This window comes from Mercenaria mercenaria, chromosome 18 (assembly GCF_021730395.1).
Source record: "Mercenaria mercenaria strain notata chromosome 18, MADL_Memer_1, whole genome shotgun sequence".
Lineage (NCBI taxonomy): Eukaryota > Metazoa > Mollusca > Bivalvia > Venerida > Veneridae > Mercenaria > Mercenaria mercenaria.
In genome coordinates, this window is record NC_069378.1 from 29,666,850 (window position 1) to 29,692,432 (window position 25,583).

Genomic DNA, 25,583 nt, shown 5'->3' on the forward strand with positions numbered 1-25,583 from the left:
AAAGATTTTTACTTGGGATTTTTGTTTTCATTGCGATCTTCACGGCGATTCTCAAAAAGAGTGAGTGGGTGAGTGAGAGAGTTGGGTTTTACGGCGAATCGACACAAAATGGTCATATATCGAAGATTCTATTCTAAAATTTCTCGTTTATTTTCAGAATGTTTCTGATTAATTTCAAATTATCATGAACTGTCATGTTATATGATATTTAAATCACTGCTAACCTTAGGCTCTTGTGGCCTCTAGAGTGTTAACAAGCTTTTCATTTGATTTGACTGGGTGACCTAGCTTTTGACCAAACATGACCCAGATTCGAACTTGGCCTAGAGGTCATCAAGATAAACATTCTGACCAAGTTTCACAAAGATAGGGTCATAAATGTGGCCTCTAGAGACTAGTAGAGTGTTAACAAATTTTTTCTTCCATTTGACCTGGTGACCTAGTTTTTAACTCCAGATGACCCAATATTGAACTCGTCCAAGTTTTTTTAGGGTAACATTCTGACCAAGTTTCATTAAGATTGGACCAAAACTGTGACCTCCAGAGTGTCACGGACGACGGACGACAGACACAGGGCGATCACAAAAGCTCACCTTGAGCACTTCGTGCTCTGGTGAGCTAAAAATCTGGAGGTGTTCAGCTACAATATCTGCCATTTATAAGTCTCTGTGGTCAATTTATTTTCGAGAAGATTACTGCAAAAAGTGAACCAAACAATGCACAGTGCCTTGAACATTTATAGGCCTCTCCTCTACCTACTTGGCATAACTGAAGTTGAAGACTACCTGTCTACCAAGTACTTTTTCCTGAGCCTATTTACTGTTTAAAGATAAATCTGCAATCTTAAGAGTAGCAGTCAACATTCAATTCTGTAGTTAAGGCCAAAGTTAAAAATATGTTTGTTTGCTGTCTCCCTACCTACCCACTTAAAATGCTGCGCCCCAAAAGTTTTTATTGGACAATGCTGGTCAAATTTTTTCTTTAAGTTGCGATTGACAAGTGCCGCATATTTTTCAAGTACATGTAAGCAAAACAATATTAAAGTAAGAAAGTTTTAAATTGTACTATTTGATTTCATCCTTTTATACTACATATAAAGATTTGTCTTATTTTCAGAAGAAATATTCTGTAAGAAACGATCATATATATATACTGGTAAACGTATAATCCCAACACCAAAAAAAATATTTAAAAAAATTGCCTACCTACATGTACCTACCCAACTTTAAAAAGTAGGGTCGGGAGACAGCAAACAATTTTAAATGTGGCCTAAGTATCTGAGTGACTTCAGGACACTAATGCGGTTACTGTCAGCTGAATGCTTGTCAGGAGTTTCAAAATGTCTATATTAAAATAAAACTTTCACAAGACAGCATTTTTTAATGTTATTTTGAAGGTGTCAGAGACAAATTTACCTTTATTCTAAGATTATGACTCCATGGCTGAAATACTGCAACTGCTAGGTAAGTATAATTTGCTTAGTGTCTGCAGTATCTATTATCTGTTAATCAAACAGAATGCTTTGCAACATGTCATACCTGAAATAATAAAACAAAAATCGTGGCAATTCTAGGAAAACCAGGTTTTCAATTAAATCGTTAAATAATTAAGTTGTAGAAATTAAAACATTAAAATTACCATTGTGTTATAAAAAGATATATTCTGTAGTAAATACATCAAGAAATATTACAATTAATTGCATAATCAATCTAATTTATGGCAAATTTGCTAACACCACCAGAAAAAAATAAGGATTTATTTGAAAATTGAGTAAAATGCTGATAGTTTCGTCAATATGCATTCAAATCACTTGAAATTTTCAGTTTGTCAGTTTTGTACCATTCCTGTCTAGAACACAGGCACGGGTCCAGCGTATATTTTTTTTGTTTAATATAAAAAAAATCTGAGTTTTTTCACACAAATATACTTTATATAGATCTATGTTAGTCAAATGAAAAAAATATCGATGACAAAAAATCCGGTCACAGTATCATATATATTATGTATAAATAAAATATACTGGTTTCCCAGTAGTTTCCGGACCCAAGAAGTTTTCCGGACCTTTTACATTTCGTGCTGTATAGGCTTTACGATGTCGTAAAGCATCTGGGTAACAATATCATATCATCTAGACCTTTTTTTGCTTTTACATAGCGAAAACCTAGCATTACCGAACTTATTTATTATTTGAATATCCCGGTTGTTTCAACTTACATCGATGTAATGTTTACGCAAGAAATTGCCAACTGCAGGGGAATTCCAGTTACAGTGCGCATGCGCAAAAATTTTAGGCCCCTTGAAGGTAAACATCAGTCAATTGATGCTCCCATTTACAGATGATACAGTAAAAACATTCCGATAGTAATAAAAATAAACAATGAAAGTCAGAAAAAATCGACCTATTCACACTACGGCATTAAATTATCGATTAAAAATAGGAACCAAAATAGACAGGGATTTACCTATGATACCGTCTATCAATCAAATGTCTAGCAGCAGTGTCCGTGCCCGAGTGGCAAGGGCGTTAGACTACCAATTTTAAGACCGGTCTTGTTCTTTTTTTAAAGTTGTTAATTATATTAAAAGTTCTTAATTTCTTTTTTGTAATATTACCAGTCCACTAAATACGTCCCGTACTTTTAGCGAGACGTTGCAAACGTCATTCAAACGTAATTAGTCGTAACTGTTATGAGCGTATTATAAATCTGGTATTTGTTAAATTCTTGAAATATTCTTTTCAAATCATCATCACGCCTTAGAATTATGCTTAAATTTTGAATATATATAACGAAATCGGAAATCTTTGCTTTTACAGAAAGCTTACAACTTTTACAATGAAAGGTCCGGAAAACTACTCGGACTAACTGAGATATTAATGGAATTAACTGCCCCGTTTGAGGCCTCATCTACATTTGTGTTATGAACCAAGTGAAATACGAATTTTGCATGGTGTTAACGAAGAACCTAGCTTTTTTCTGTGAAAATTTTATGTTTCTACTCTGTTTTGTTTGGAAGTTACTGGCACAAAATAGCGATTTCGGTCCGGAAACTACTGGTAACATCTACATCTACATCTACATCTTTCACCCAACCGTCGATTTCCGACTATCACTGGGCGGCGCTGTCAGAGAAACAGTTGTTAAAGAACTGATATGTTACAATGTTAAAAGAATAAAAGCTAAAAAAGACAGTATGCTACAGTTAAAATGGGACAGAGGCAACAGAATTACATACTGACCACCGCCAGCCTGTCTCTAAAGATACTGAGACTGGGGCTAGATTTAACATGAGTTGGTAGGGAGTTCCAGAGTCGGATGGTCCTAGGGAAGTAGGAGTTAGAAAAGTACTGAGTGTGAGACATGGGGATTAAGTAATTTAGGTTTCTAGTTGGAATAAGATGAGATTGGTCGACTGCAACTGTCTGGGTCCTTATTTTATAAAACATTACTAATGAATTGGTAACCTTTCTTTAGGGTGTTTCCATTTAATTTTTTTCAGATTTGTGTAACATAGGGGTTTGTAATGTAGTCATACATGAGTACCTAGCAGCTGACCTTTGGACATTTTCGATTTGCTAGTGGGGTTTTTTTTGCCAAGGAGCAGACGCTTAAACAGTATCAAGTTGAGGGCGGAATAGGTGTTTAGGCAGCTTTTTGACCTTTTTTTTACAGTTTTTGACATTTTTTGTATGAAGCGAAGGTGGGAAGTTGCTTTGGAAGTGATACTGCAATGTTTTTTGGCCCCGTTTTGATCTTTAAAAAATGGTTATGCCTAAGTATTTAGCTGCCCACATTTTTTTAATTATTTTGTGAATTTTTGTGGGGGTAAAACCCCGGGATTTTTTTTCAAAAAAATTCAAAGGACTTCACACTTGTCCGGGTTGAACCCCATGGACCATGTCTCCCCGGGTTTTCAAAGCTAATCAGGTCTTGTTGCAGAGATTACTATCTGAAATGGAGTTGATGGTAAGGTTATTAGGTGTCCTGCAAACTTCTTGCGTTAATTTGGGAATCTGTAAGTCATTTATATCCCAGGAAGAGAATGGCCCAAAAAACAGCCCCGGGGGGAATCAGACTACGGAAGTTCACGGGAAAAAATGCCCATCAACAGCGATTTTTGGGAAAGCGGTTGGAAGGAAAGATTTGACCATTTGGTTTTTTGGGGGTTAAACCCCAAGGCTTTGTATTTTAAAAAAATTATTTAAAGTGATGCCCTTGTAAAACGCCTTGGAGAAGTCCATGAAAAAAACATCTTTTTTGTTGACCCTGTTCAGTGTTATTGTAAATTTCCTGAGTGAAATTAATGATGAGTCTCACAATGTGCCCTGTCTAAAGCCGTGGGGGAAGGGCCCAAAGTAGTTATGCTTGTAAAAATTGGTCATAAGTTTGGAAACAAAAATGGGGTTCAAGGGTTGGAAAGCAATGCAAGTTAGGGAAATTGGGGCGATAGTTACTGGTTTTTTGACTTGGGCCCTTTTTTTAAATAGGGGGGCTACGGTGGCTTTTTTCCAATCACTGGGTCGGGCCAATTCGAGAGAAAACCCCTGTTATAGGGAAAGACGGAGCAATTTCATGGGGGGGTTTTTTAGGAGGTGGGGGAAAATTCATCAGGTCCTGAGGCTTTAGGGGGGATGGCATAGAGATTTTTCCACCCTTCAGTGGTGACTGGATCATTCATCAGGAGAGGGGGTGAGGGACGTTGGAACATTATGCTTCAGACTAAGGGGGGGGGGGAGGGGGAAAAAAAAAAAGACAGTTTTCAAATTGTTTTTTAAGATAGTAGCCTTTTGGATGGGGTCTGTGTGGTAAGCCCATTGATTTAAGGGGGGCAATCCCGACATTTTTTTTTTTGTTGTGCTTGATGAAGCTGTAAAATTTTTTTTTTTTTCCCAGGTTGTGAGTAGGGTAAAATAGACATTTTCCCATTTTGACAGTTTTGGGCTCTTTTTTGCTTTGGATAGAAGATTTAAGGGATTTGAATCTTTGGGGGGGAGGAGGGGTTTTTGTGTAGTTTTTGTACAGTTTCACGCTTATGTATGCCTGATAATTCTCGGGGTTAACCTGGCAAGTGGGCCCGGGGGTTTTTTAAAAGGGACTTTTTAAGGGAAAAAGGTTTTGACTGGGTTTCATAAGGCACCCTTTGAATGAATTCCAGCTTTTAGGGTCTGAATGGTTTTCGGTGAAAAAGCTAGCCCAAAAAGCCTTCATGTCAGATTTTAGCCTTCCCCAATGCCTTCGTGTAGAGTTTATAGGGCGTTGGGTTTGGGTTTGTACATGTAGATACGTGATGGGGTTTTTTTTTTATTTGACTAACATAAAAAAGGTTTAATTGTGTAAAAAAAAAAGGGTTTTTTTATATAAAAAAATATATATACAGGGACCCGTCCCTGGGTTAGAAAAAAAAAACTAAAAAATTTTTTGACAACTTGAAGGCAAAAACGAGAATATGAGAAACCGAGAATCGAAAAAAAAGGGATACACGTGTTTAAAATTTTTTTTGATAAATGCTTTTTCTTCCCCAAGCTCCCTCTGGGTAAAACATCCTTTCCATAAACACAGAGCTCTGTATATTCTGAGCCGTATTTGGGTTTAACCATACACAAAACCGCTTTTTTGAAGGATGTTTTCTTTTATTTGTACAGGGGTGGGGGGGGTGTCATCCAATTTTAAAAATTGTAGTATCTACCGATATTAAAATAAAATGGATTAAAAAAATTTTTTTAAATTTGTATAAAGTTTTCAAAATGTTTGTTATTAAAAACCCCTACAACCCTGATTGAACTTAATAAGAAATGATGCATTACCAAAGCTGACCCCCTAATCTTAGGTGTATAAAATGGACGCGTCGATTCAATTACACATGGGGTTTCAGGGATTCTGAGATTTGCATTATGATTCGAAGAGTGAAACGGTACCAGTCAATACTACAACGCGTTTTTTTTTTTCCTTTGTGTTTTGGAAATTATTGATGGCCCTTCTGCCCATGTCCGTAATTTAGCGGAAAGTTTATTTTTATATGTAATAATTTTTAGCATAACAAAATCGTTTTTTTTAATAAATTTGTTTTGATTTAAAAGATTTGGACTAAAGAAAAGGGACACAGTTTTTTGAAAAATTTCTGTCGTCTATGATTGTGGATAATTTGTCCCCTTTGCAGGCATTTAAAAGTTCATTTGTGGATTTCGAAAAAAGGCTGATTTATTGCGCTAGATTCAAATGACTAAGGGGGCCACATTCTGATATTTCTCCATTGGATACAATATTCATGCGCGGACCAGGGGTGGGGTCCGGGGGTCCAGCCCCCCCCTGGGTTTTTGGGAAATTTTAATGTAAATAAATTTTTTTTAATGTTATTTTGTATAAAAGTGTACTAGGACCCCTCTGCAGAAAGCATAAAATTTTGGCCCCCCTTGACAGAAAATGTGGATCCGCATATAAATTTTGAGCCGTAAATTTATGGGTTGTTCTGGTACCATAACTTAACTGACGTATTTTTTTTTCTGGGGTCGCTTTCCATGCAGAGATCCATAACAGATAAAAAAATCTTGGTAAATATTTTTTGCTAATCTGGGTTTACCCAATTCCCGGGGGTCTTATATTCAGTGGACTCTTAATTTAACAAAAACATTGACATTTTATGAAAGGGTAAATTCTATTCTGTTTTAAAATTTATATTTTGTTTAAACTTTTGGCAAAAAATCTTCAAAACACCAAGTAAACGTTTCCCCTATTATTCAAAAAACAGGGTGGGGGAAATTTTAAAGCATTTTTGGCATATACTATTACCCTGAATTTTAAAATTTAATCTAAAGGTTTTTAAAAAAAGATCAAGCAAAAGAAAGCATTTTTTTTTTACAATGGGGAAACAAAATATGAAAAAAATATGGCAGAAATAAGCAATTCACTGAAAAATTTCGGTTTTAAAAATTGCGAAGTTTAAACATTGAATACACTTAGCTAAAATTTCCCTTTAATTTTTGGGATAGGGGTGAAATAAAAAGAAAGAAATCCAATTTTCAAAAATGTTTTGCTAAAAATCTAAGACATTTTAGCATGAAAAAATGAGAGGGAAAAATTTGTAAAGGTTTCATGTTTAAGTGTCAAAAAGGACACACGGTATAGTATATCCCCGGGAATTGGTTTTACCCGTATATTCGTTTCAGGTTTTAGGGGGTTTATAAAAAATTTTTCTTTTTAATTTTTTTTTGGTTTTGGGTTAGTTTTAAACCCCTGAATGGCACTGTTTGACTTGCATACATACTGGTACTGATCTGATAAACCCGGACAGAAAATGGGTTTTTTTTCTGTCATTTTTTATTTTGCAAATTTTAAAAAAGGTCGGTATCAAATTAAAGCCTAACATTTCTGAAAACTTTATTTTTTTCAAATTTATACTTAGTAAGCAAATCACCCCAGAGTGAGGCCGTAAAGGGGGTTTTTAAAATGGGGGGCTGTACGAAAGTTGACTGATGATACATTCGCCCCTTTTTCATTTACAAATTTTCATCGTTTGAAATTTTTGAAATTTTCCCAAAAAAGGGCTTTCAAAGTCATTCCTGATCAAAAAAATGAAAGTGAACCGTGTCAGGGGTTCAGTTTTTTCGAAAAGTGAGCATCTCAAAAAACCCCCCCTTTCCCCCTATGCAGTAATTTTCGATAATATTTTTTTTTTAGAAATGTAAGTCATTTATTTAAAGAATATTTTCCCAATTTTTTTTTTTGTTTAACCAGTGGTGTTGTAAGTGGAATATTAGACGGGGTTCAATTTTTTAAATAACTGATTGCAATCAAATATTTCCAAGGTGGCAACTTTTCAAAACAGGGGTTTATCTCGTACCGCGTTGAAAACTGACAGAAAATCCCAGTTTGACTGGGCATTTTTGGGCTTTATATCAAGCAACTTTGAATCCCCATGAAATTTTCACCGCTGCGATGCTTTACAAAAGTATAGATTTTTAAAACCCAATTTGGGTATTTTTAAAAAATGGAATATAGTGAGATTAGTACGTACGAACTGGTACATAATTAGGGGAAAAAAATATTGTTAGGCAGACGGAAGCTAGTGGTAGGCCTCGCCCCTGTAAACGTGGGGGGGCCCGGGTTTGAGCCGGGTGGTGAAAATTTTTCTCACCCTGTGGCATTTTTCACCCCAAAGTGGGACGTTTTCTTGTAAGTTTACACCCCGCAATATTATGTACCTGGGCTCCGGAAATCGAGGACAACTTTCAATTTAGGGGGGGGTGTATTTTAAAATTAAGGGAAGAAAATTGGTCAGGCGGTTTGCCAAGTTGGGTTTGGGAAAAAGCCCCGTAAGCAAGGGGTCTTGGTTGAGCACCGGACTGACTGACTTTTTTCACCTGTGTCAAAAAGATAGAAAAAATAAATTTTATTTGAGTCGGCAAAACGAGTAACAATTTATATTTTAAAAGACTCACCCTCTTTTGGGGTTCTAACGACCAATCAGGATCAGAGCGATTTTCGAGTACCCCGCCAGTTTCCACTTTGGGATAACAAAGTTAAATTTTCAAGAACATAATTATATAGTGACTTTAAAATAAAAAAACAATATTTAAAAAATCAAATTTGTTAATAGCTAAGTTTTAATGCTATATGCCCCCGATGATGTACAAAAAAACAAAAAAATCTGCAGTTTTCTTGAAATATTATATGGATTTAATTATACCCTTTTTTTTAGTTTTTAAAAATTTTGGGTTTTCACAGGGAGTTTGATAAAATCCGGGTTTTAAAAAGAATCTTTCGAAGTGAATTAGCGGGTTTGGGAAAAACCTGGGTTTTAAGCATATTGCTAGTCCAGTGGTTTAAAACTGGGAAAAAAACCCGGGGGGTTTTGGGCAATATAATATTTCAGTTGCAATTACTCCCCAAAATACATATTTCAACACTTTAGTTGACAACAAAAACCCAAAAGTGATAGCAGGACACCCGAGCCCAATTATAAAAATCTATTTAATGCATATTTTGAGATAATTTAGCATTTATTGAACAAGTTGGGGATTAAAGTTTGAACAACTTTAAAAGCCATTTTCTCTTGAAAATAACTTTCCAAAAATCACTTGTTTTATTTCATCCTATTACCACGAAATGAGATGATTAAAAAGGATTGGGAAAAAAGTGAAGATGTGGCAGTGTGGTTAGTACCAAAATTTAGATGAAAAGCTCATAGACTTTTTTTCAGTGTGTGGTTTTTGATCAGCCTTAGACCACTCGTGGGTAGTAGCCCAAACCTTCTAGATATCTGGCTCAGCTGTGAGCAGGGGGGGTTTTTTCAAAATTTTGGGATTAAGACAACTCAAAAAAACAGATTGGGTTAAAAGCTACAAAACTTGTGTTCATTTACAGAATGTTTTTGAAAGAAGAACTAGATACCCTATGTTAAGAAAAATTTTAAAACTATAGTTGGCTAGAGGATTTTTCAAAAATTTGGGGTGGGGTGGGGTGTGTAGATTTAAAAACGTCAATTTCAAAAATTTAAAACGGGACTGTGTCCCTTTTTAAATTAAAATCGTAACTATAAAAGTTGAAGGGTGTTTCTTTCACAGGAAAAAATTTTTTTTGGGTTAAAAATTTCTAAAAAAAAAATGATAATTTTGTTAATGAAATGTTGTTGTTTACCTATCATTTACCAAAGGTTTCAAAGTAAGAAAACTTAAGTAAGAATTTGCTAATTTTATAAATAGAAACTAAAAATTTTGGGGAAAAAAAAAAGAAAAAACTTTTATTGCCCGTATTGCCAATTATTTTTTTAGGAGTAAATTTTCCAAACCCCGGGTTTTCCCAGGCGGGTTTACCCACCCTGGGCTGGTAGTCAAAAACCTGGAAAAAAAATTGTATCATTCCGCAATAAAGGGAAGTTTTGGGGCGTGTTTAAAATTATGAATACAAAAATGAGCATTCCCGGAAATGAGGGAAGCGTACCCCAACGTACTTTGAAATTAAATAGAGAGAAAAATTGCACCAGAGGCCCCCATTTCATGTATGATTATGACACGTATAATTATATCAATAACTTTCAGGGAGGAGGACTCCACTCTTACCCCAAATATAGACAGAGGCCCCCCCCCCATACCAGGTATCTCCTCATGATGCTATGCACCTCGCTGGTGACAATCAAATATTCTAGATCCGGACCTCACATTTTAAAATGCTGTACACTATTCTACTGTATTCTTCAGGAGGTTTAAGTTTTGCACCTTTGGTAAAACATATATTATTAATAAAGCACATCAAACATTTTTTCTATTCATTTTAAATTCTCATTTATTTACAGATTTGCCAAGAAAAGCAGCAGATGGAAATTTAGAGCAGACCTCTTTTCTCGACTGCAGTGGCTTGGCATTGGATGCCCTAATAAGAAGATTGACTTGACTTTTTAATGCGATTCCGTGTATCACACAACTTACAAGACAATATGTTTCATTATATATCTATGATCATATTTAGGATACATGTTAATGGCCTGGTGCACAGTAAAGTGCCCAATTCAGCAAAAAATCATGTACATAGCCCCATCTTTCAAACAATTCATGATGAACTATGAAAAAAAAGTTTAAAAGTAAGGTATGATACAGATGTAGATGTGGAGGTGAACATTTATCATAAAAATTTAGAAAAAAAGTAGTGCAACAATTTTTAAGTAGGAAAAAATTAGCCATTTTTGCATGTAACGGGTTAGCATCTAAAATTTCATCATTTTTTTGTAAGCTGTCTCACAGAAATTCTGTTCTTTTTACATCTTCACTATTAAATTTTGTGAAAAAAAAAATATCTTTGCTTTCATTTGATATATAACATCATGTTCTTCTGTAATTTTGTTCTGAGAATCATGGTTTGAACCAAAGTTGTATGGATTGAAACGCCCTAGAAAACGGGAAAATGCTATACTTAAAAAAAGTGAAGAAAAAGTAGTATTCTTTTGGTGCTAGAACATGTGAGATGGCCTTGAAAAGTTTGAAAAAATATGCAAGTTGAAATAGTCAAAGTATCATTTCTGTACATCAAGTCGGGTAAATAAATATAGCCGAATATCTCATCAAAGTTAGTTTGTGACAAAAATCCGTAATGTCCGTCCCCCTACCATAAACTTCATTAAGTGTTATAAAACTAGAAATTTGCAGCACATTTTTATTACATATGATAAACATGAGTACATTTCCAAAAGTTGTTGAAATCCATCAAGCAGTTTTTTAGTTTATTGACAAAAGTGTAAAAGTTATCTGTAATGTCCGTCCCCGTAAATGTCCGTCCCCACTTATCATTGATTTTGAATGTTGTATAAAATTTTTAAATTTTCTATCAAATTCAATTCCTTTTATTTCTGTTTTACCAATAAGAACTGAAATTTTTAAAAAAAAAAATGCTTTTAAAATCCATTTAAATACATTATTTTGTGATTTTTTTCTTAAAAAACAAGTGTGTGTAAAAAAATGTCAAAATTTGTTGAAATCTTCAGCAAAATGAAATCAGTTTCATACATGAATTTTACTTTCATATAAAGAACTCGTGAAAAAAAACATGAAAAAAGACTAATGAGTATATATATAAGGTAAACTTTGCCAAATATTATCTATAAGCACATTTAAAGTGTTGGGGACGGACATTACATTTTTGTACTAAACTACATGTTGAAAAAAAGAAAGTAGAGTTTTAGTCTTCTGTCATCTTGAAATTTATAGTGTTGTAATTTTTAGGTTTTTAACCATCATATCGAGAAAACTATGCCCTCTTTTGTCCCTTAGTAATTACAAAAACGTTTTTAAATGCTACCATTAACACTTGATCCCCTCCCTAGTGCCCCTACTGTATATTTCTTATCTCTTATTTTTCTCTTATAATTTCATCTAAAACAATAAAATGGTCATAAGATTTCATCATAATCATTCCTTAATTAAAACAACATAAATTTAAATTTGTGACCTATTGAGATGGCAACAAATGCCATAAAAAAACAGGTGGCCATAGAAGATCACAAAATCACACTTTCTCAACAGGGTGCCAATATACAAGGGACCATAAAAACCCTAAACTGGATCTTAATTGATCATTATGGAATCTTTACCTAAAACAACACTCTCTGATGTAAGTGTTATAATCTGTGTATTGTATAAAAATTAAAACCCTTAGTAAGGATATATTTTGCCTTTTTGCCAAGGACTTCCCCTTTAAAAAAAAACATATAATTAAATTAACGGGAAAAATAAAAGACTGGTACAAGTATACAAAAAAAAAAATAAATAAAAAAATAAAAAATTGTTAAAGTGTTATATTTTTTCAATCATAGAACATTATTATGTTATCATTATTTCATTTTGTACCATTAAAAACAGCACTGATAGAAAGCTAAACTGATACAGTAATGTTATGGTCATCTACATTTAATATGCTTTTATTCTACTGGGAAAGGGTTTTTAGGTATGGATTAGTTTTATGGGAATGCTTGTACTGTTTCGTATGTTTTTTTCTTTTGAAACAGAAAGTACTTGCATATATATGATAATATGCAGTGAAAATTGATTGTAAAGCTGATTTTGCAAATATTGCTTAATACTAGTAGAATACTTTTTGCAAATAAGTAAAAAAGAAATACTTCAATCTCGCTCGCTTTTTAACTGCTATTTCAATGAATGTCTGAAATGGAATTTTCCCTTTTTCATTTAGTAAAACCATTTACTATATTTATAGACATATTACCTATTGAAAAGACACAAATGTTCCCTTAGTTAAGAAATTTGAATTTTTAGAGTTTAAATTTTTTGTTCAAAGTAGTTATAAAAGCTGAACCAGTCATTTTATGTTTAAAGTCCGTCCCCCGTTTCCGGCCCCTTTTTTATTTATGATATTTTCGCTTAAATGTAATATAATAAAGAGTATTTATGTTTCTACTTTGTTTGTTGTATTAATTAATTGCTTTTAAAAAATGTTTTCCTGCTGTAAATGTTCCATTTTCCAATTTTATATTAAAATGGGAAATTTTTCGATTAACAGAAAATAATCGTAATTTCAAAGAAATTAGCTATTTTTTTTAAAAAATGGAAAAGCAAAGAGTTAAGGCTTATATTTTCTTGATCTGTGACCTCAAACTATTAAAAATACACGTAAAAGAAACTGGTTTTGTATAAAACATTTACAGTAGGAATCTAATTTAAATGAAGGTGTAATGTCCGTCCCAACCCGACATGGCAACTTAAATCCACTTTTTTTAAAAAAATTCACAAAAAGTTAAACTATTTGGGTACTGATCCTTGTGCACAACATGTTGAAGTGTAGAAAAAAAAGGTATTTTCAAGGCAAAAATAAAACTTTATTTTTTGACTTAGATGCTAACCCAATTGGGCACTTTACTGTGCACCAGGCCTAATGACCATTGTAAGATTGTGTGTAACATACAAGACTTGGGCCACTTGCATCAAGGTCAAGTTCAGATATAGAATTCAGCTGCATACAGTCTACCACATAGCTAATAAACCCTATGAAAGGAGCTGTCGGTATTTCCATGGTGCAGCTATCACCAGTTTCAAAATGGAAACAGGTGAGTAAATTTATATTTTACATTATATTTTCATTGATAAAACCACAGGCCCAGATTTGTGACAATATCTCTATGAAACTTGGTTAGAATGTTGATCTTGATGATCTATAGATCAAGTTTAAATCTGGGTCATGTGGGGTCAAAAATTAGGTCATTGGGTAAAAAGACTTGTTAACACTCTAGAGACAGCATTTATGACCATATCTTAATGAAACTTTGTAGGAATATTAATCTTGATGTTCTTTAGGTTAAGTTCAAATCTATGTCAGTAGGGGTCAAAAACTAGGTCACCAGGTCAATTCAGAGGAAAGGCTTACTAGTTAACACTCTAGAGGCCACATTTATGACCATATCTTAATGAAACTTTGTCAGAATGTTAATCTTGATGATCTTTAGTCCAAGTTCAAATATGGGTCAAGTGGGTTCAAAAACAAGATCACCAGGTCAAATAATCAAAGGAAACGTTTGTTAACACTTTAGAGGCCACATTTATGACTGTATCTTCATGAAACGTGGTCAGAATATTAACCTTGATGATCTTTAGGTCAAATTCAAATCTAGGTCAGGTGGAGTAAAAAACTAGGTCAGCAGGTAAAATCAAAAGTAAAATTTTTAAAGTTTGAAACTCATGAGAATTAGTCAGAATGTTTGTCTTGATGACCTCTAGGTCAAGTTTGAATTTGGGTCGCATGGGATCATAAACTAGGTCACCAGGTCAAATCAACGGAAAAGCTTGTTAGCACTCTAGAGGTCGCATTTATGACTGTATCTTCTTGAAACTTGGTCTGAATTTTATTATTGATGATCTTTAAATCAAGTTGGAATCTGGGTCATGTGGGTTCAAAATCTAGGTCACCAGATCAGATCAAAGGAAAAGCTATATAAACTGTAGAGAGACCACATTAATGACCTTCTTAATGAAACTTGACAGATGTTTATCTTTAACCCCTGCTCCGCGGTGTTCAAGCTTGTTAACCCACGATTACAATAGGTAACATTTAAACGGCCACACACCAAACATTAGCATGAAAATCCCAGGAATCTGGGTCATGTGGGGTCACAAACTAGGTCACCAGTTCAAATCAAATGAAATGCTTGTTAACACTCTAGAGGTCACATTTATGACCATATCTTCACGTAATATGGTCAGAATGTTATACTTGGTGTTTTGGGGTCCTTAGGTCAAAGGTCAAGGTCACATGGATCTGAACATTGAAAATGGTTTCCGCTCAGTCAATTAATGGAGAAGGGTTTCACAGGTACATTGTTCTTGATGAGTAGATAGCCCCTATTGATTTTGGAGTCACTGGGTAAAACGTCAAGGCCACAGGGACATGAACTTTAAAAATGATTTTCTCTCATTAAATAGAGATGCGTTCCACCTAGTCCCTTTGGGAACTTCACGGGGTTTATTGGTTTTGATGTGTAGATGACTCCTATTGTTTTGTGGTAAATGGGTCAAAGTCAAGCTCACAGGGACCTGAACATTAAAAATGGTTTTCTGCTCAATAACTGGTGAAGGGGTTTTAAACCCTAGGACCTTAAAAACTTAATAGGTTTATTGGTCTTAATGTGTACATGACCCTATTTGATTTTGAGGTCACTGGATCAAAGGTCAAGATCACAGGGACCTGAAACCTAAAACGGTTGTTGCTTCATTATACTTCTATGAATTCAAGAATATGCAGACACTGTTTATCTATTGCAGATGGTGAGTCTCAAGCGAAAAAGAAAAGTGGACCTCTCCTAACAACTTAAAAGGAGAACATTATCTTGCATAGCATTTTTCTCCGAAGGGATTGATTCAAACAAGCACATTGTGACAAGTATCCCACTGAAGGCAAGTTCTACAACAAGGAGACGGTCCCCAATATATCGACGTTCAAAAGGGCTTAAATTTGTTTCCCGATTCAAAACATGCCATAAGACATGAATCACCCTCCAATTAAAACAAAACATATGGAGAAGGTCAGTCACTTTCAAATCAGTAACAATTTAAGATATGAGACGATTCTAATGCGACAATGAATATGGAGAAGTATATGTACTTAAAAATGTTTAATGGAAAAAGAGGAATGTGAAACTTCTTTGTATTTATTTGGTTCTCATGAAGGCTTTGTCATTGATAAGGCTGGCAGATAAGTTGATTTATTTCTTTGTTTTAAACAAAGAGAAAAGTTGAAAGAAAGCATTTTGGGTACAAAAAGATGTTTAGAAATATTTGAGATAGAATGTAAAACTGGCCCTTCTTAGGGTTGCTAATTTAGGGCTAAAAAAAAATAAAAAATATAATTGATTCTTTTCGTGAATCGATTCATGGATTTTTTTCTGTAGCATTATTATAGGTCCTCGCATTAAACCCGGTTGGGGTTATAGGATGGTCTCCTTCTGACATATATGAGCCATATAACTCAAACCTGACTAAAAGATTTTTAGCAAACCCTTAGCACAAAGTGCTCAAAGGTGGCTTTTGTGATCGCCTGTGTCTGTGGGTCTCAACAATTTGACTGTTAACACTCTAGAAGTCACAATTTTGGTCTAATCTTAATGAAACTTGGTCAAAATGTTTACCTCAATAAATTTGGGGCATGTTCGTAATGGGTCATCTAGGGTCAAAAACTAGGTCACCAGGCCAAAACAAAGGAAAAGCTTGTTGTCCCCCACTGGTTGAAAACCCGTTTCGGGGACTATAGAACGCACTTTTCCGTCATTCCGTCTGTCGTCCGCAATTTTGTGTCCCGGGCCATAACTCTGTCTCCATGAAGGGATTTTAATATTAATTGGCACAAATGTTCCCATGTGAGACGACGTGTCATGCGCAAAACCCGGACCCTGCTCAAAGGTCAAGGTCACAATTGGAGGTCAAAGGTCAACAGGGTTTTTTTCCTGTCCGGTCCACAACTCTCCCATCCTTGAAGGGATTTTAGTATTACTTGGCACAAATGTTCCCCATGATGAGATGATGTGCCAACTGATATCTAAATCCTGTTTTGCATGACAAAGTTTTAGACTGGACAGGAAAAAAATCCTACTGACCTTTGATCTCAAAGTGTGACTTGACCTTTAAGCTAGGGTACTGGGTGTTGGCATGACATGTCATTCATTTATGGGGACAATTATGCCCAAATGATATTGTAATCCCTTGACGGATGACAGAGTTCTGGATTGGACAGGAAAAAAAAAAAATTGACCTTTGACCTCCAATTGTGACCTTGACCTTTGAGCTAAGGGTCGGGATTTGCACACGGACACGTCGTCTCATCATGGGGAACATTTGTGCCAAGTTAAAATTAAAATCCTTAATGAATTGTCAGGTTATGGACGGACACGAAACAGGGCCCCGTTCATGCTATGTTAACATTTGACTGCTAAGTGTGACCTTGACCTTTGAGCTAGGGGTTTGAAAGTTGTGCATGACACATCGTCTTATTATGAGGTACATTTGTGCCAAGTAATATTAAAATCCCTTCATAGATGGGAGAGTTATGGACCGGACAGGAAAAAAGCCTTGTTGACCTTTGACCTCCACTTGTGACCTTGACCTTTAAGCTAGGGGGTCCAGGTTTTGCGCATGACATGTCGTCTCCTCATGGGGAAAATTTGTGCCAAGTAATATTAAAATCTCTTCATGGATGGGAGAGTTATGGACCGGACAGGAAAAAAGCCCTGTTGACCTTTGACCTCCAATTGTGACCTTGACCTTTTTTTTACACTTTCATTTTTAGCTCACCTGTCACATAGTGACAAAGTGAGCTTTTGTGATCACCCTTCGTCCGTCGTCCGTCCGTGCGTCAGTGCTGACATGCGTCAACAATTTCTTGTCTGCTCGATAGTGGTTTCATTTATGATTTTTTTTTTAACCAAACTTGCTCACAATTGTATCACATAAAATCACGGTTCCTTTCTTGAAACTGGCCATTAGGGGGTTTCCAGAGTTTTTGGCCCTGAAAGGGCCAAAATTAGCTTTTTGACCTTGTCTGAACAATAGCGCTTTATTTATGATTTGATTTTAACCAAACTTGCACACAACTTGTATCACCATAAGATCTTGGTTCCTTTCTTGAACTGGCGAGATTCCATTATGGGTTCCAGAGTGATGGCCCTGAAAGGGCCAGAATTGCTATTTTGACCTTGTCTGCCAATAGCAGCTTTATTTATGATTTGAATTTAATCAAACTTGCACAAAACTTGTGTCACATAAGTCTCGGTTCCTTTTTTGAATCGGCCAGATCCCTTAATGGGTTCCAGGTTATGGCCCTGAAAGGGCCAAAATTAGCTATTTTGACCTTGTCTGCACAAAAGCAGCTTCATTTATGATTTGATTTTAACCAACTTGCACACAACTTGTTATCACCACAAGATCTTGCTTCCTTTCTTCAATGGCAGATTCCTTCATGGGTTCCCGAGTTATGGCCCTTAAAGGTCCAAAATTGGCTATTTTGGCTTTTGCAGCCATATAGAGACTTCATTTATGGTTTTATTTGATACAAACTTCAAAAAATCTTTAAGAACAATTAATCTTGGATTCCATGACAAATCAGATCCAATTGTAGGTTCCAGAGATATTTTATTTGATTACCCCCCTGATTGTAATCAAAATGGATTTAATATCAGTAAGTACTTACAGGACTTTATTTGAAATTTCATTATTGTTATTGTTGGACTGAGACAATCAGGGTAGATAACTTGGACTTATTTTATGTCAAATTACCCCCCTTTTTAGCTCACCTGTCACAAGTGACAAGGTGGCTTTTGTGATCGCGCGGTGTCCGTGTCCGTTTGTTTCCCTCCGTGCGTGGTGCGTCCCTCCGTTAAAACTTTTGTTGTGACCACTCTAGGGTCAATTTTTCATGGAATCTTTATGAAAATTGGTCAGAATGTTCATCTTGATGATATCTAGGTCAAGTTCGAAACTGGGTCACGTGCCATCAAAAACTAGGTCAGTAGGTCTAAAAATAGAAAAACCTTGTGCCCTCTCTAGAGGCCATATATTTCACAAGATCTTCATGAAAATTGGTCAGAATGTTCACCTTGATGATATCTAGGTCAAGTTTGAAACTGGGTCACGTCCCTTCAAAAACTAGGTCAGTAGGTCTAAAAATAGAAAAACCTTGTGACCTCTCTAGAGGCCATATATTTCTAAGTCTTCACGGAAATTAGTCAGAATGTTAAACTTGAATTTTATTTAGGTCAAGTTCGAAACTGGGCCCATGCGGTCAAAATTTGGTCGTAGGTTAAAAATAGAAAAACTTTTGTGACCTCTTGGAGGCCATATATTTCACAAGATCTTCATGAAAATTGGTCAGAACGTTCACCTTGATGATATCTAGGTCAAGTTCGAAACTGGGTCACATGCCATCAAAAACTAGGTCAGTAGGTCAGATAATAGAAAAACCTTGGGGACCTCTCTAAAGGCCATATTTTTCATGGGATCTGTTGAAAGTTGGTCTGAATGTTCATCTTGATGATATCTAGGTCAGGTTCGAAATGGGTCACGTGCGGTCAAAATAGGTCAGTAGGTCTAAAAATAGAAAAAACCTTGTGACCTCTCTAGAGGCCTTTATATTTCACAAGTTTCTTCATGAAAATTGGTCAGAATGTTCATCTTGATGATATCTAGGTCAAGTTCGAAACTGGGTCACGTGCCGTCAAAAACTAGGTCAGTAGGTCTAAAAATAGAAAAAAACCTTGTGGCCTCTCTAGGGGCCCATATATTTCATAAGATCTTCATTGAAATTGGTCAGAATGTTCACCTTGATGATATCTAGGTAAAGTTCAAAAACTGGGTCACGTGCCTTAAAAAACTAGGTCAGTAGGTCTAAAAATAGAAAAGCTTGTGACCTCTCTAAAGGCCATATATTTCATGGGTTCTGTATGAAAGTTGGTCTGAATGTTCATTTGATGATATCTAGGTCAGGTTCGAAATGGGTCACGTGCGATCAAAAACTAGGTCAGTAGGTCTAAAAATAGAAAAACCTTGTGACCTCTTAGAGGCCATATATTTCATGAGATCTTCATGAAATTTGGTCAGAATTTTCCCATCTTGATGATATCTAGGTCAAGTTCGAAAGTGGGTCATGTGCCTTCAAAAACTAGGTCAGTAGGTCAAATAATAGAAAAAACCTTGTGACCTCTCTAGAGGCCATATTTTTCATGGGATCTGTATGAAAATTGGTCTAAATGTTCATCTTGATGTTTATCTAGGTCAAGTTCAAAACAGGGTTATGTGGGGTTTCAAAAACTAGGTCAGTAGGTCTAAAAATAGAAAAACCTTGTGACCTCTTTAGAGGCCATACTTGTGAATGGATCTCCATAAAATTGGTCAGAATGTTCCCCTTGATGTTATCTAGGTCAGGTTCGAAACTGGGTCACTTGCCTTAAAAAAACTAGGTCAGTAGGTCAAAGAAAAAAAAAAAAACCTTGTGACCTCTTAGAGGCCATACTTTTCATGGGATCTGTATGAAAGTTGGTCTGAATGTTCATCTTGTGATATCTAGGTCAAGTTTAAAAACTGGGTCAACTGCGGACAAAAACTAGGTCGTAGGTCTAAAATTATTAATCTTTTGACCTCTCTAGAGGCCATATTTTTCAATGGATCTTCATGAAATTGATCTGAATGTTCACCTTGATGATATCTAGGTAATTTTGAAACTGGGTCACATGCGGTCAAAACTAGGCCAGTGGGTTTTAAAAAATTAGAAAACCTTGTGACCTCTCTAGAGGCCATTTTTTTCATGAGATCTTCATGAAATTAGTGAGATGTTCCCTTGATGATATCTAGATAGTTCAAACAGGGTCACGTACCTTCGAAAACTAGGGTAAATTTAGGTCAGATAATAGAAAAACCTTGTGACTCTCTTGAGACCATATTTTTCAATGGATCTTCATAAAAATTGGTCTGAATTTTTATCTTGATAATATCTAGGTAAAGTTCAAATGGGTCACATGAGCTCAAAATAGGTCATATGTAAAATAATAGAAAAAATGACGTCATACTCAAAACTGGGTCATGGGGGAAAGAGGTGAGCGATTCGGGGACATCATGGTCCTCTTGTTTCAAATTAAAATGGGTGTATCCCCGTAACTATGAAGATACTGATCTGAAATTTCATTTTGTCAACAGATTTATTTGGCAGATCCTTCTTTTGTTCACTTACAATATTTTTTTCGAAATTTTATTTCCCTTTTTTACGTTACTTAATAGCTTTTTTTAGTAACTTTTTTATTACTGGCCATAGGGAAAAACGAGACCACTTTTCTGGGGTTTACAACATGGATGGTACCCCCAAATTTTTTTAGGTGTATTTTGAATATCTGTACCTTGTAAGAATTTTTTTTTTTTTTTTGGTTAAATTTCGTCATTTTGTTGTTCCTGTCCTTTGGACTTAGATATTTTTTCTGAGGACCTTCTTGTCCTCAAGTGCAATGATAACAGGTGAGCGATATAGGGCCATCATGGCCCTCTTGTTTTCTTTTTTTGTGCATACGACTATTAGCATACTTGTGGGTGGAGGGTGTGCATTTGTCACTTACAGCTCTTGTCAATGACAGCTCTTGTTTTTTTATGTTTGACTTTTGTGTTATATTTATTATGTTCATAAGTATTTGTTTTTTTTTTTTTAAATAAATAGATTAAAAAAGGGTGTTGAAATTTTCAGTGATGTTGTATTGTTTTCAAAATGGATTAAGTGGCATTTTTTATGAACAAATGATTATGAGAAATGAAAAAGAATTTTTAAATGCAATTTGGAAATTTGTTTTTTCGTCCGAACAAATCTGGACTGTTCAAACAAAATGTCAGAACTGAAAGTATCTTTTGCTACAGACCCTGGATTTGTTCGTTTGTACGAACAAAATTCCAAATTGCTTTTTTATTTTAAAAGTTATTCTTTTTCAGTTCTCCATTTGTTCGTACATATGAACAAATGCAGGCTGTCATTACTAACAAATGATTGTGAATGAAAAAGAATTTTTAAAGCAGTTCGGAATTTTGTTCGTACGTACAAACAAATCTGGGCTGTTCGATCAGATTGAAAAATAATATGGACAGGATTTGTTCGTACGTACGAACAAAATTCCAAAAATTGCTTTTTTTAGAATAAATTCTTTTTCAGTTCTCTCATTTGTTCGTACTTTATAAAACAAATGATAGTGAGAAATGAATGAAAAAGAATTTTTAAGCAGTTTGGAATTTTGTTCGTACGGCCGAAAAATTGGGCTGTTTTGACAGATATCAGAATTGAAAAAATATGAAGAGGATTTGTGGAACAAATGATAATGAGAAATGAAAAGAATTTTAAAGCAGTTCGGAATTTTGTTCGTCGTCCGAACAAATCTGGGCTGTTTGAACAGAATATCAGAATTGAAAAAAATATGGACAGGATTTGTTCGTACGTACGAAAAAAATTCCAAATTGCATTTTTTAAAGAATAAATTCTTTTTCGTTCTCTCATTTGTTCTACGTACGAACAAATCCGGGAACTGTTCGTACGTACGAACAATTGATAGTGAGAAATGAAAAAGATTTTTAAAGCAGTTTGGAATTTTGTTCGTACGTCCGAACAAATCTGGGCTGTTTGAACAGAATATCAAAATTAAAAAAAAAATATGGACGGGGATTTGTTCGTACGTACGAACAAAATTCCAAATTGCTTTTTTTTAAAAATAAATTCTTTTTCAGTTTCTCTCATTTGTTCGTACTTTACGAACAAATGATAGTGAGAAATGAAATAAAAAGAATTTTTAAAGCATTTTGGAATTTTGTTCGTACGTCCCGAAAAAATCTGGGTGTTTGAACAGAATATCAGAATTGAAAAATAATATGGACAGGATTTGTTCGTCGTAGAACAAAATTCCAAATTGCATTTTTTTAAGAAAAAATTCTTTTTCGGTTCTCTCTTTTTGTTCGTACGTACGAACAAATCCAGGCTGTTCTTACGTATGAACAAATGTTTAGTGAGAAATGAAAAAGAAATTTTAAAGCTATTTTGGAATTTTGTTCGGACGTCCGAAAAAATCTGGGCTGTTTGAACAGAATATCAGAATTGAAAAATAATATGGACAGGATTTGTTCGTACTTTACAAACAAAATTCCAAATTGCATTTTTTTAAGAATAAATTCTTTTTGGTTCTTCATTTGTTCGTACGTACGACAAATCCAGGCTGTTCATACGTATGAAAAATGATAGTGAGAATAAAAAAAGAAATTTTAAAGCTTATTTTGGAAAATTTTGTTCGGCGTCCGAACAAATCTGGGCTGTTTAAACAGAATATCAGAATTGAAAAATAATATGGCCCAGGATTTGTTCGTCGTACGAACAAAATTTCCCCAAATTGCATTTTTTAAGAATAAATTCTTTTTTGGTTCTATATTTGTTCGTAGTACGAACAAATCCAGGTGTTCATACGTATGAACAAATGTTTGTGAGAAATAAAAAAAGAATTTTAAAGCTTTTTGGAATTTTGTTCGGACGTACGAACAATCTGAGCTGTTTGAACAGCTGGTCAGAACTGAAAATAATACGGAATATGGATTATTGTTCGTCGTACGAACAGCCAGGATTTGTTCGTACATACGAACAAAATTCCAAATTGCATTTAAAATGTGAGAAATAAAAAGGGAATTTGAAAATTTTATTTGGAATTTTGTTCGTACGTACGAAAAAATTTTGATTTTGTTGCTGGGGGTCTGCGCTTTCTTCAATTTTTGCTGTGATTTTCACCAGTAAAAACTCCGTTATGCGGCAAAAAAGAGGGACAGACCGGAAGATCCTCTTTTATTCCGGAAGCAGATATATCAACTTTCAAATTTTATGTCGATTTTGTTATATTTTCTTCATTAAAAAAGAAGAATTGTATTTCCTAAGGGAGACAAGGTTTAAGTGTCTTAAGTTTTCCATCAAAGCGATTCTGCTATTATTTTTCTCAGTTGCTTTCTGATTTTTCATTTGATCTCTATATTTGAATTTGAAAGTTGTAATTGTGTGTCAAAAATAGACCGACTAGGTAGTGCGTGTAACAAAAATGATATAGTAGTGTTTTGTAGCTTAGCCATTACTACTGTCGTATTGAAAATTTAACAATTATTTGAGATGCACATAATTGTTTATCACGCATTATTACGGTATCTACCAGGAGGTTGTATACACGAAGGACAAAAGGCCACATTCAAATAACGCAGTAGGGTTAAGTGTAAATATATACACGTACACTGCGGCTACGCACATGTACACATTTTCAAATAAGAATAAAAAAAGCATAGAATTAACAAACAGGCACGTACATACACATAAGCTACACAATAAGTATAAACATACTGAAAAGAAAAGAAAATATTTTGGAAAAGGAACTTTTATGATCTCTTTATGAAATAAACAATGGACAGTAGAAGTATTTGTTACATCGTAAAAAATATATGTAACAAATTTTCTCTTCTCTAGAATTTAGTATATAATATACAATTATAAAGATCAGTAAGTTGTCTATAGAGTATAAAATTCCAAAATAAAATTCTCTGGAGTGTAGGTAACTGAACTGAACTATACTGTAGAACCTTAATTTACCTAGCTGTTAGGTTAATGAAAGTTTGCAAAACATATGCACACCGATGAATTCAATATTGAATTTTAATAATTAAAAAATGAAAGATTGTATTTATTTATCTTTTCATTACCTCTCATTAACAGACTCAATAAAACTTAGTCCTGGTTGCTTTTTATGCCTTCAGAAGATCTTGTTATAGTTTTTATTAAACAAAAATGTGACCTTCAAACGGGTTGTGTATCTATTTTCTCAGCTGTTTACCTGTGTTTTATTGCAATGCAAACTGCACAGCACACTTCATCATGATCTTTACAGAACATGTCAACCAACTTTTCATGGTGTATTGAACATCGCTCTGTCGGCAGGCTCGTCCCAGTTTCGTACTTTCCTTTTGTTTATCTTTTCTGGACTTGTGTAAAATCTGGTGCGATCTTAACGCCGGGAATTTGTTATGATCTAGCAGACATTTAGCACAGAAATATGATCCACAATCAACACAGAACTTATCCGCTTCTTTTGCCCTTCCGGATTCTGAACATGGAGAGCAACCCGTGTCGAAAATCTTCTCTGATCCTTCAGCTATAGATTTTGAGAAATCATCACCGGTCGTAATTTTGTGGGCATATTGATTCGTTATGTACTGTACTTGAAATATGACCTGATATGAATTTAACTTCCTTTTTGATTATTACAATGCGTTTTGCATTGTTTGATAAAATATTAAATAGAAAATATTCACATATTTGCACTAATCACGTGCCTTCTAAAGCTTGATAAGTACATTTTAAAGACTTTAGATTAAATTGCAAAACAAGAAAACACACTGATGAAGAAGTATACAATATAACATCTCTTAACGACACCTCCTATGAACAAACACCTCTATAAAGACGTACAATTTCTTTTCCATCACATAAATTTCTTAGTAATTTAACATCTTCAGAGTGGCAACATCTATCAATACACACAATTTAGTTTCCCAAAGGTGTTCGTTCTATAGAGGTTGCCTGTAAACGCAGTAACTAGTAACAAAATTGCCATAAATAGCTGGTTTTTACATAATTTCTTTGTTAATGATATAACTAATACCGAAATTAAACTGTTTTTTTCCCCCTAAAGGAATGTTGTACGTGTACTACGGTGTTCCGTTTGGACCATCGATATTTTTGTTCCTGAACCCGATACCTCAAAAGTCGAAATCACTAAACTATGATGATGAAAGTCGAAACCACGATGGTGAAAGTCAAAAGTCGAAACCACGATGGTGAAAGTCGAAATCACGATGATGAAACTCGAATCAACGATGACGAAAGTCGAAAGCACAATGGTAAAGTCGAAATCACGAAACCACGATGGTGAAAACGCGATATGATATCTCGTTTTCATCATCTTGGTTTCGTGATTTCGAATTTAACCATCGTAGTTTCCAGTTTTCACCATCGTGATTTCGACTTTCACCATCGTGCTTTTGACTTTCGTCATTGTGGTTTCGTGAT

At 34.7% G+C, this 25,583-nt stretch overlaps 1 protein-coding gene across 1 annotated transcript in view; it reads right to left on the reverse strand.

Moving 5' to 3' along the window:
* Positions 1-24,677, reverse strand: part of LOC128550782 (uncharacterized) — a 33,011-nt gene extending 8,334 nt beyond the window's left edge. Inside the window, exon 1 of the mRNA XM_053530545.1 lies at positions 24,349-24,677. Coding sequence (XP_053386520.1) covers positions 24,349-24,407 — 59 coding nt within the window. The 5' untranslated portion in view covers positions 24,408-24,677. The remainder of the gene's footprint in view (positions 1-24,348) is intronic.
* Between the last annotated feature and the right edge of the window lie 906 nt (positions 24,678-25,583).